Source organism: Stegastes partitus, unplaced genomic scaffold, assembly GCF_000690725.1.
Source record: "Stegastes partitus isolate 25-593 unplaced genomic scaffold, Stegastes_partitus-1.0.2 Scaffold528, whole genome shotgun sequence".
Taxonomy (NCBI): domain Eukaryota; kingdom Metazoa; phylum Chordata; class Actinopteri; family Pomacentridae; genus Stegastes; species Stegastes partitus.
In genome coordinates this window covers 92,695-104,880 of record NW_007578259.1, presented here as the reverse complement: position 1 = coordinate 104,880, position 12,186 = coordinate 92,695, and the positions used below count along the sequence as shown (strand labels likewise).

At 47.4% G+C, this 12,186-nt stretch overlaps 1 protein-coding gene across 1 annotated transcript in view; it reads left to right on the top strand.

The window, feature by feature from the left end:
• grid2ipa (glutamate receptor, ionotropic, delta 2 (Grid2) interacting protein, a) overlaps positions 1-12,186 on the top strand; it is a 27,625-nt gene that overhangs the window by 14,076 nt on the left and 1,363 nt on the right. The window contains exons 8-22 of the mRNA XM_008287906.1: positions 321-623; positions 1,155-1,306; positions 1,469-1,630; positions 2,368-2,474; positions 2,576-2,723; positions 3,143-3,474; positions 5,113-7,551; positions 7,649-7,736; positions 8,085-8,174; positions 8,347-8,543; positions 9,980-10,135; positions 10,429-10,515; positions 10,616-10,745; positions 10,865-10,983; positions 11,073-11,237. Coding sequence (XP_008286128.1) covers positions 321-623; positions 1,155-1,306; positions 1,469-1,630; positions 2,368-2,474; positions 2,576-2,723; positions 3,143-3,474; positions 5,113-7,551; positions 7,649-7,736; positions 8,085-8,174; positions 8,347-8,543; positions 9,980-10,135; positions 10,429-10,515; positions 10,616-10,745; positions 10,865-10,983; positions 11,073-11,237 — 4,675 coding nt within the window. The remainder of the gene's footprint in view (positions 1-320; positions 624-1,154; positions 1,307-1,468; positions 1,631-2,367; positions 2,475-2,575; positions 2,724-3,142; positions 3,475-5,112; positions 7,552-7,648; positions 7,737-8,084; positions 8,175-8,346; positions 8,544-9,979; positions 10,136-10,428; positions 10,516-10,615; positions 10,746-10,864; positions 10,984-11,072; positions 11,238-12,186) is intronic.

Here is a 12,186-nt window from a genome sequence, read left to right as displayed (position 1 = left end):
TATGCTAATATGATTCCACTGCTGAAGATGTTTTGTTGCTGAAGGGAGCAGAGATCTAATTACAGACGGATTTCATAAAAACCGACGATAGCTGAAGCTGAAAAACAAATATTAATCACTCCAGAAAACATAAAAGAAGTGTTAACATTTTAACATCTTCTGCAGAATAGAGAAAGCTTTTATTTAGCTGGTTGGTAATTTGTGCATCAGTAGAGCAAAATGACATCACACAACTGTGGTTTTAGGTACACGCTGTGACAAAGCTATCATTAAATATGTATCTGCATGTGTCGCCTTGCATACCGTGTGTCTGCCTGCAGGACCTCCTCCCATGAGAAGGTGGTGTCCATGCTGCAGGGGAGCGGCGCCATGCCCACCCTGGTGGTGGAGGACGGCCCGCCGACCTTCTCCCTGTCGGAGCAGGACCTGGCGGGCAGCAGCAGTGGCGTTCCCGCAGAACGCGCCCGCTCCCCTGTGCTCAGCTCCCTGCAGTGGGTGGCGGAGATCCTGCCTCCCAGCATCCGGGTTCAGGGCCGCACCTTCGGTCAGCAGCTGGAGCATCTGCTGACCATCCAGGAGAGGTACACCATCTGCAAGGCTCTGGAGAACTTCTTCCAGCACAGGTGAGCGAAGGACAGGTGGACTGGGAGAGGAGAGTTTTATGATTTTAATTAGGTAGAAGTGCACTGAGTGTTTTTAGATCGTTCGTCTTACTTCGTCTGATTAAGTTGGTTTTTTAAAGCGCCCACATGTTGCTTTTTGGGGAAACAAAATTGGCTTCTATAAAGAAAAAAACACACAAATCAAAATGATGAGTTCACATTCAGGTTAATAAGTTCTTTTAGAAATGTTTCACGTCTCCTGCTACCCACTAATTGCCAAAGCTTCTGACTGGACTCATTCTGTTTCAGTTAACTCATATTCACATTTTGAGTTGACGCTGAATAATATTCAGTAACTGCTTCTCTGCACAGTTAGAACTATTATCATTTACTGCTCTGTATGTGTTTATTTTCCCTGCACAATGTACATTTTTACATTTTATGCTCATACTTTTCTACTTGTGTTTCTATTTTTTGGACATATTTTCTACGTCTTGTATTTTTAGTATGATTCTGATCTCTGTCACCTCGCCTGCGTTTCCATGGCAACAGGAACGTTGACACCCTGATCGTGGACGTGTTCCCGGTGCTGGACACTCCGGCCAAACAGGTGATCTGGCAGTTTGTGTACCAGCTGCTGACGTACGAGGAGCAGGAGCACTGCCAGAGCAAGATTTCCCGTTTCCTCGGGTACAAAGCTCCAGGTGTGTGCACACAGTTTACTTCTTTGTGACTACTTTTGGTTTTTTTTTCAAGGTCTGTATGATGAATTAAAGTCGGTGTGAAATGGACACTGTGGTGAGAATGTCGTAGGTCACCGTCGAGATCTTGAATTAAATCACTGAAATACAATCGACTCACTCCAGTTCCTCCACCGCCGCCACCTCCTCCGCCTCCCCCGGAGCCCGAGGTCGCCCCCGAGCCCCACCGGCGGAGCAGCTCCATGAGGGTGACGGGAACCACGTACAGGAGCAGCGTGAGGGGACGTAGCTCCGATGACCTGGTCATTGGCACACACTTGGGCATGGGTACTGACCTCCGTCTCTCCGTCATCATCGCTAGCAAACTGTGACGCCGCGACGTCACAGAACCTCCTCATCGCTGCCATGGCTTCGTTACCATTAACACTCATGTTAACCTCATTGTCACTGTGGACAGAATTAGAATTGTGTTGCCGCTTAGAATCTGTTTGCTTCCAGTTTCTTTTGATAGCTTGTGTTTAGATTCTTTTATAGCTTGACATATTCCCATGTAGTCCAACATCAGACTACATGCCAGACTTTGCTAACTGGAGAGAATTTTCCTCCCAAATCAGCCCAAGTCAACGCCAATCAAATCTGGAAGCTCAGTTAGCTGTAGTCCCAGCCTGCCTAATGCTGTGTACATCCCCTTCCTGCTGATAAAACAGCAGCAGAGCATGGATACGGGACCTCGGGGCTGCCCTGTGCTGTCTGGCACTGGGGTTTTTTGCTTCCTGGGGTTGTGGGTTGAGGCCTTCCTCGCTTTGAGACTGGAGGTTGGGCTCTTTGTTGTGTTCCTCGAGCCACTTCTGAGCGGTTTTTGCAGCATATCAGGGTGCACTGATCAGCTGGGGGAGGCTGCTGATGTCATTACCATGAGGGGCTGTGCTCGGTCCACATTCACTGCAGACCATTGCTTTGTAACGAGGTGATCGATGTCCGTCACTTCACCTGTCAGCGGCTTCACTTCGTGGTGGCGCTGTGCTTATGTGGGTTGTGTTTAAGTCATTCTGATGTCACTGCAGGCCTCCGTGCAGAGCCAGTTCTGGAGACAGGGATGAGATTGGCTCCAGGAGAGAGACAGTCGGGGGATGGCACCTCCCTCCCCGAGACTCCCAACAACCTCACCAATGTATGTAGCCGGGCCTGCTTTCATGAGATAAGAGGATTCATCATTATTCACACGATTAGGACAAAAAGCCTCACTCTGGTTTCTTTGTTCTGTCGTACCAGCTGTCGGCGGTGTACGCTGAACTGGAGAACATGTATTCAGCCAAGAGGTCCAAGTCTCTGAAGAGCCGCCCTCCTCCTGCCCCAGAGAGTTTGTTGGATCTGGAACCTCCTTCACGCACAGCGTCGCCAACAATACATGCCAACACAGGTATAAATCTACATTAAATTCATAGCAACTGGCATTAAATTGAAGTGAAGCGCTCTGTGTTTAGTGTAGGAGCACATCATCAAAATGTTTGAAAAACGCAGAGTTTGAAACAGTCCTTTATTTTCAGTCTTAAACACTGAGCTGCATTAGAACACGCTCATGGTCGATGTGGAACACGTGAACATGCTATTAAAGACACGCTTCAATCAAAAATCTGGTTTCTTAGCTGGCTAGTAATGAATGGGACATGAGTGAGGAGACATGATGAGCCTTCACTGAATCAAGTCTGAGTCTCTTGTGTTGGTTGTAGGTTCATGAACCTCTGGGTGTCAGTAGAGAGACGTTTCTATCAACTGCTGCACCCAACGTGATTCAATTAAACTGCTCCATGAAACCGTTTATACTTGTTCTTCTCTCAGGGAGCCGTAAAGGCCCGTCGTCTCATACATCCTGGCCCGAGCCGCTGCCCAGTCCCCCTCCGTCCCAGTTCTACCCATCAGGGTTGACCAGCCAGACCAGTGGGGAGTCCAACCCCTACATCAGCCTGGACAGCCCCCCTCCGTCGCCTCCAGAACCCCCGGACTACCCGTCCAGTCCTCCCGCCCACCGCAGCAACAAGCGGCGCTACACATTCTCCAAACCGCCACGCTCGGAGGACACGGACCGCTTCCTGGACGCTCTGAGCGAGCAGCTGGGTCAGCGGGTGGCCATCGTCGACGACTTCTTGACCCCTGAAAACGACTACGAGGAGGTAGAGTCGCATTTACACTGAATCATTGGTTTATAGATCTCCTCAGCATCATCTGCTGATAAATAAGTAATGTTTTGCTTGACAGTTGTGACCTCACTCTGTTTGGTGTAAACATTAATAACAACAACTTAATATTGAAGAATGTTCTTCTAGATGAAACTATTCCAGAATTAAAAGTCTTTCTTTTTATCGCTGGGTACCAGTTTTTCAGATATACACAGTAAAGTAAATGCAAAGTGCTCACTCTGAAGATACCCATGGCTCCATATGGTTGAGCGATGATGGGTTGACTCCCCCTGGTCCACTGATTCCCTCTTGTACAGTAACGTGAGCCTCGTGTCCAAATGTAAAATAGGACAGACCTCCTTGACACACATACACAGTGAGAACAGGGTAGAACGGATTTCTCTGACCTGTACAGTTTGTTCCCCTCCGTGAAGTTTTGTTTTTCATCACTTTGTCCTCAAACAGTCGCTAAACAAGACGAAACAAAGAGCAGCTCCTTCCTTACCATGTAAAATCTTTAAATCCTGCTGCCAGTCCCACTTTTTACTGACAGGCTGTGGAGCTTCAGGGAGGAGACGGTAGCCGCTTTCAGAAAAACAGATTTTTACATGAATCATCTTTGTTTTCAGTCTGACTGAAACAAAACACAGAGATTATCCTCCTAGAGCGGACATTTATCACTCTGCACCAGACAATCGCCAACATATTCATCCATCGTTTTGCTCTTATGGGGCAGCGGACTGTGGTGGAGGATCACTGGGTGGTCCGCTTTGTTAGAAATTACTCAAAATTTGTCCAAACTTTGTTCAGATTTTGTCCATAATAACACCAAATTCATCCAAAATATATAGAACACTACTAGAAATTCATCCAAAAAGCCCCCCAAACATCCATCCATCCATCATCTCTACACCCTAATCCTCACCAGGGTCATGGGGGGCGGAGCCTATCCCAGCTGACTCAGGGTGAAGGCAGATTCACCTGGACAGGTAACCAGTCTATCACAGGGCTACACTTAGAGACAGACAACCAAGCACACTCACATTCACACCTACGGACAATTTACAATCACCAATTAACCTCAGCATGTTTCTGGACTGTGGGAGGAAGCCGGAGAACCCGGAGAGAACCCACGCTGCACGGGGAGAACATGGAGACTCCACGCAGGAAGATCCCGGGTGTCCTCACCGGGACGCCAACCGGCGACCTTCTAGCTGTGAGGCCACGGTGCTAACCACTGAGCCACCTGCAGCTCATTATGACCCTAATTTAGTCAAAATATTAAAACTAAACTAAAACTAAGGAAGCAGCTGAATGAAGTTTAGTTTCATGAGCTTGTCCTGCTAGCTTTGATGTTTGTGGCCTTTCCAGAGTAATGTGGGTTATGGAGAGAAGAACACAAGCTGCAGTTCTCACTAGCAAACCTGCACAGTGGGCGTATGAAAGAATATGTGGAGGATTTCACAGATTAACTGCAGCTTTAACATAAAGACACACAGCTAGGTAGTTCTGCACAAAAAGGCAGTCAGATTCTGGTTTTGAATTGTAGAACATGTGTAGCTTGACAAGTGTACCAGAAGAATTCCACCTTGACATTCAGGTCTAATGACGTGTAATTGGTGTTAATGCCAGGATGTTGTGCAGATGGGCTTCCCAGATGACGAGGACGAGGACAACGAAGACGACTTGGGGGTGGACGAAGAGGAGAACGGAGGATTTGTGGCTCCAGAGCTCAGCAGCCCGAGTGACGTTCAAAGCAGCAGCGGAGAAGAGAACGCCTCCTCCCTCACCTACTCCTCCTCCTCTGACCACATTCCTCCGCCTCCCATGACTCCACCTCCGCCTCCACCTGTCCAGTTCAATGACCCGCCTCCCCCTCCTCCTCCTCCGCCACCTGCACAGACCCAACCTCAGCAGCAGCAGCAGCAGCAGCAGCAGCAGCAGCAACAACTCAGCTACACTCCTGAACACTCCCCAAGAGCATATGTGCCCATCCGCAGGAAATCCGGCCCTCCTCCACCGCCTCCTCCCCGAAATAACCCGCCACCTAAACGCCACTCCTTGCATAAAGTTCTCCCCACACGAGATGACCTCCAGGTCCATGCTACCATACAGGAGCTGAAAGCATACCAAGAGCAGCAAGCCTACCAGGAGAGACAAGCCTACGAGGAGCAGCAGGCATACAAGGAGAGGCAGGCGTATGAAGAGCAAAAGGCCTATGAAGAGCAACAGCTGTTCCAGGAGCAGCAGGCCTATCAGGAGAAACTCTTTAAAGAGAGGCAGGCTTATGAAGAGCAGAAAGCTTACGAGGAGCAAAAGGCTTTTGAAGAGCAGCAAATGTACCAGGAGCAGCAGGCCTACCAAGAACGACAAGCGTACGAACAGCGCCAGGCCTACCAGGAGCAAAAAGCCTACGAGCAGCGTCAAGCCTACAAGGAACAGAAGGCTTTCGAAGAGCTTCAAGCCTACCAGGAGCAAAAGGCGTACGAGGAGCGAAAGGCTTATGAGGAGCAAAAAGCCTACGAGGAGCGTCAAGCCTACGAGGAGCAGCAAGCGTATCAGGAGCAGCAGATGCAGCAGATCTACCAGAGCCACCACTCGATGCCTAACCAGCCCACGCAGCAGAAGGCCCACTCCCCTCTGCCCCTCCAGCAGCTCCACCAGTCCCTCCCCCCGCTGCCGTCTCCAGACTCCGCCCACCACCACGCCAACCACCCTCTGTATCTGATGCGCCAAGCACAGCAGCAGCAACAGCAGCAGCAACAAGCCCACCAGAGCCACCACCACCGACGGCTGTCTCGCTCAGCTCCTCCCCCACACCAGCCGTCACCACAACCCACCGTCCACGCCAGCCCACAGGCTCAATACGCCGAGGGAATCTACCAGAGCCATCAGGGCATCAGGGCCCAGCCCCACCACTCCTCAGCAGAGATGCTCCACCAGATGCACCAAGCCCCGGCCCATCATTCTTCCACTGAGATGCTCCACCAGCTGCAGCAAGTCCAGGCCCACCACGCGTCTGCCGAGATGCTCCAGCAGATGCAGCACGCCCACTACTCGTCCTCAGAAATGCTCCACCAAATGCACAAATCCAAGGCCCATCATTCTTCCACAGAGCTCCTGCACCAAGCTCACCAAATGCAGCAAATGCAGCCTCACCACTCCTCCACCGAACTCCTCCACCAGGCTCACCAGATGCACCGCGGACAGCCCCACCACTCCTCCACCGAGCTGCTCCATCAAATACACAAGCCCCAGGCCCACCACTCCTCCACGGAGCTTCTCCACCAAGCCCACCAGGTGCACCAACCCAAGCCCCACCACTCCTCCACGGAGCTGCTGCATCAAGCCCAGCAGGAGCCGGCCTCCCTCCCGGTGCAGCTTAGCCGGGACAGCCACTCCCACCAGAGCCGGAGGAGCCTCAAAGGTCACCATCAGGCCGAAGTGTCCCTGCAGGGGAGGCATCAGGAGCAGCAGATCCACCAAACCCACCACCCCCAGCCCACCAAGCCCTCTCCCCAGAGACCCCACTCCATCCAGCAGACCCACCACCACTCCAGCACTCCTCAGATCCACCACATCCACCACATCACCCCGCAGCCCCCTCCTCAGGACTACCAGCACCAGATCCACGTCATCCACCCGCCCCAGCAGCCCCACAGGCCCCAGCCGCTCCTCTCCACCTTTCAGCCCCTCCAGCCTCACCAGCCCACCCTCTCCACCTTCCAGCCCCTGCCCCAGCACCACCAGTCGCAGCACCAGGTCCAGTCCACCCAGACCGCCCGTCCGCAGTCGCAGCCGTCGCATCACCTGCTGCAGTCGCCGCACCAGCCGCAATCCCAGTCCCACCACAAGCAGTCCCACAGCCCGAGCCAGCCCCAGTCCCTGCCCCACTCTCTGTCCGACCCCACCGAGCACCTGGAGCCCCCTCCACCTCCGCCGCTGCCCCCGCCCTGCTCCCCTCCACCGCTGCCCAGACCCAGCCTGTCCCGGATGGACTCCAACCACATGAGTGTGAAGAGGCTGCGCTGGGAGCAGGTGGAGAACTCAGAGGGGACGATATGGGGACAGGTGAGCGCAACACGCTTAAAATTTATCATTTAAATAAGAGAATTGAAAATATAGAATTAAGATATGAAATGACTGCATTTTTGCATGTCTTTGCCAGCTGGGAGCGAACTCAGACTATGACAAGCTGCATGACATGGTGAAGTATCTGGACCTGGAGCTGCACTTTGGGACCCAGAAGGGCTCCAGTGAGTACAGTTGGCTCTGTGGTCGCCCCTGTTTATGCAGCACACCACAGATAATTTGATCTGTGATGAATATGGCAGAATGCATTTGCAGTATAATTTCTTAACATATCGTTATCCGGTGTGATTATTTAATCAGCGAGTCTGTTTCAGCCGCTAATGCAGTGAACTTTTCACAGTTTGGATTTAATTGTAAGTTCTCTGCTTGATTTACTGTCGTCGTTCTCCTTTAAGAAATCAACGTAAAATATGCAGCATTTATACTAAATGTGTGTCTTTCTGTGCTTGTCCACCTTCTAACATAAATCGACAGGAAATGTGCACATTTATTGACATTGGCCCTGTTTGCAGTGCCTGCTCCAGAGTTAACCCACCACCTCGAAACCTTCAAGAAGAAGGATGTTATTGAAATACTGTCCCATAAGAAGGCTTACAACGCCTGTAAGTAAGACTGCTTGTTATTCTGTTATGTGTTGCTGCGTACAGTATATCTTCATTAACTGCTTTTAAAATAATAAGAGGAACGTGGTTCTGGTCATGTGGCAGCCTTGATTTATAGGCTCCTCTGTGATTCAGAATGAAGCATGTTGCTACCTTATGCTCCAACCTGCAGCCATCCTGATCGCCCATCTGAAGCTGTCTCCGGGGGAGCTGAGGCAGCTGCTGATGAACATGACCACGGACCGGCTGGAGCCAGCTCACATCAAACAGCTGCTGCTGTACGCCCCCGATGCAGAGGAGGTCAAGAAATATGAAGAGTACCGGCAGGACCCCAGCAAGCTCAGCGAGCCAGACCAGTTTGTGCTGCAGGTACGGTCCTGGGGGCACGGGGACGTATGGTGGGTCAGTTTTGTGTTGGTTTGGGCATGTAGGTTAGGGCATCACATGTTGCCTTAAGGATCATCATCTCAAATCATTTCTGCTCCACCATCTCTGATTTTCCTGAAATTTTTAATGCACAAAATATGGATATGTATATGAATATTTTTGGAGTTTTTGATTGATGAACCAAGTACTTCATGAGATAAATATTCTTTACAAAATGCCCATGGACCCACCTTCAGCTTGCTTTTTGCACAATGATATAAGATGCTGGGTTTCAATGACAATATCCCAGAAACTATTGATGATAAAAGCCTGAAATCTTTACTGTTGTGTTTCATCGTGACAGTAATTCAGAATATGTAAAATAGTAGATCGAACAGTTTATGGGTGAGTAGAAACATGAAGAAAAAGCTGAAGCCGTCATGAAAAGTCTCATTTTGAGCTGATAATAATTCAGCTGGTGATATTTTCTGAACCATATGTGGCTGCATGTGACAGCAATGCAAACCAGAACTCACTGAACACTTTAAAATGTGACAGAACTGATCATGAAAGTTGTTCAAAAGTTATTTTTGTTTAACTTTCGTAACTAATTGAGCAGAAATGACAAGCTGCAGCACAAAAACAAGAGAATGGTTCTCCAAATATAACTAAATTATTATTATTCATTTTAAATATGGGTATGTTTCTGGATTCTCACACCCCACTTTGTAGGCATACACCTTGGTTTGGAGACTTATCATTTGATAAAACATGCTGAAAGGGGCTCAAAAGGCAATTAAAAACAATATATATGTAAAACAGTGCTTCATATATCCAGTGTCTCAGGGTTAAATGCATTATTTCTAAAGATAAAAATACTTTAACATGAAATTCAAACCATACATAAATTTACATGTAAAAACTAAAAGAAAAATACATTTGATATGATTTGAACAGTAGATTCTTTAGATTAGCTTTAAATGTAGGTCAAGGAGAAGGACTCTGATGATTTTAGATTAAATAACCATAAATGACAATCATGGTCTAAAGAATTCACAACACAGATTATCACAATGTCTGAATATTTTTAGTATGAAAGAGTGGTGTTGGTCCAATTCATCTTTAACTTTGATTATTGTGCTTTGTTTTGTTTTGATTAAATCGATTGGGCTTTAAATCTGCGTAGAAAGAGTGTGTAGCCATACCTGGAGTGTTTATGTTGTTGCTCAGTGTTAAGCACATGATCACTGGTTCTGGACGGTTTATATCATCACGTTTACTGTGGACATGATGTCAAGAGTTTGTTTTTTAGGATCATACTGATCTTGATCGTCATCACTGTCATAACACCCGTACATGTATGTAAGTCATGATCTGGGGCCTGTGCTATCGTTTATCTTCTGCTTTTGTCTTGTTTGTGTCTTACGTACATGTCTCAGATGTTGTCGGTACCGGAGTACCAGACCCGTCTGCAGAGCCTCCTCTTCAAATGCTCGCTGCAGGAGAAGACGGAGGAGCTGAGGGGGGCGTTCGACTGCATTTACAAGGCCTCCATGGAGCTGAAGACCAGCAAGAAGCTGGCCAAGATCCTGGAGGTAACCTGCTCTTCAGAGAAGTCATTAAAAGTAAAAAAAAATTGAAGTCTTTATAGTTTTAAAATCTATTAATTTTAAGGATGAGAAGTTTCTGGGAGGTCCTATTCAGAGCAAAAACACTTTTTTTCTTTTCTTTTTTTCTTTCTTTTTTTAACTTTGAATGCAAAAAATAAAAAATAAAACCAGAACAAAAATGTAATCCATGCCTACAAATAAGAATTCTATTCCCATTTGAAGATAAGTTCCTGTTGAGATACTGACAGGTTGCGGTTCTGCTCGTTGTCTTTCTGGAGTTTGTGCTGGCGATGGGGAACTACCTGAACAACAGCCAGCCCAAGACCAACAAGACTACAGGCTTCAAGATCAACTTCCTCACAGAAGTATGAAGATATCTGACATTTTTGTGTGTTGAAAGGCAGTTTTTGTTTTCTTTTTTTAATGCTTATCTGTTTTAAAAAAACTCATTTGTGTCCCGTGCAGCTGAGCACAACTAAAACAGTGGATGGGAAATCCACCTTTCTGCACATTCTGGTCAAGTCGTTGTGTCAGCACTTTCCCGATGTGTTGGACTTCTCTAAAGATCTCACGATGGTTCCTCTTGCTTCAAAAGGTTGGTAGATACTTTTGACATTCGCAGCAGGTCTTAAATATCTTTTAAAATGCACTTTTTCAAGTTCTAGTTGCTGTTTTCATGTTTGTCACAGTTGTTCCTGATTGACCTGTTTTTAGTAAATCAGAGGAACATCACATCCGATCTGAACGACCTTCACGCGACCATCCAGGACATTCGCTCGGCCTGTCAGAAGATGCCTGCGACTGCCGAGGACCGCTTTGCTGTCGTCATGAGTGTATCCTTCAAAACCAAAGAGAGGCACAGAGAAATAAGATCTTGCAGATGAGTCGAAACGTCTTTGTCCCTTGACTTCAAGGTTTGCAGAACTTCCTGGAAAACAGTCACCCAGCAATGCAGTCTTTGGAGTCTCTGCAACAGAGAGCCATGGAAGAATTCAGCAAAACGGCCTCTTACTTTGGAGAAGACGGCAAAAGCACCAACACCGAGGCCTTCTTTGGGATCTTTTCAGAGTTCATCGGCAAGTTTGAGGTAAGCAAGAAAGATTCAAATGCATAAAACGTTTTGTTTCTCTCCACTGCTCGAAATGCAAAACCTGAACGGTTGCAGATAAACAGCCGCACTGTGTTACAGTCTGATGCCTCATTACTTCTTCATTCTCTGCTCTGCCACTGTTTTGTTCTCAAATGCAGCGTGTTTAGTAATGAGCAGCCTGCATGACATCAAAGACGCAGAGAGAGAGCGAACAGCCTGCAAGGTTACAGTATTAATAATGAGCTACATGATGCACACTAGCAGGATCAGTATGTTAACACTCAGCATTCAGCAGTGTGTTACAGCCTGTGCGTCTGGACAGTTTTATTTCTCCGAAAGCCAGATAAGAATAAAGAAAGCAGAATTTAGAAAAACACATTATTTTGATATCATAATACTAAGATTTATACAATGTAGATGCAGTTTCCACAGGGATATGTTTATTATTTTGCAGAAATAAATGGGCTAACATTCACAAAGCATTACTTTTTCCCCTGAAATCAGTTGTAATTATCATTAATTTATTAAAATAATGTATTAAGTCAAATGGAAGGAATATGGTGCATGTGTAAATTTGTCTGGAGTGTAAAAAACTGAGTGACTGCACAAGAAAGAGACCAATGAGGGAGGCCACCAAGACACCTATGACTCCTGTGAACAACTTACAAGATGGGAGAGACTGTTCATACAACTGGTGCCTGTTCTTCTCCAGTCAAAGCTTTATGGGAGACAAAGTGAAAGCCACAATTGAAAAAAACTCAAATTAAATCTGGACTAGAGTTCACCAGAAGGCATGTGGGAGACTTTGAAGGTCAACTGGAAGAAGGTTCTTTAGTCTGAAGAGAACAAAAATTAAAATTGATGTCAGATTAGACACTATGTTTGTTGGACATCATCACAAACAAACCATCCCCACTGTGAAGCACGGTGGTGGCAGCATCATGAC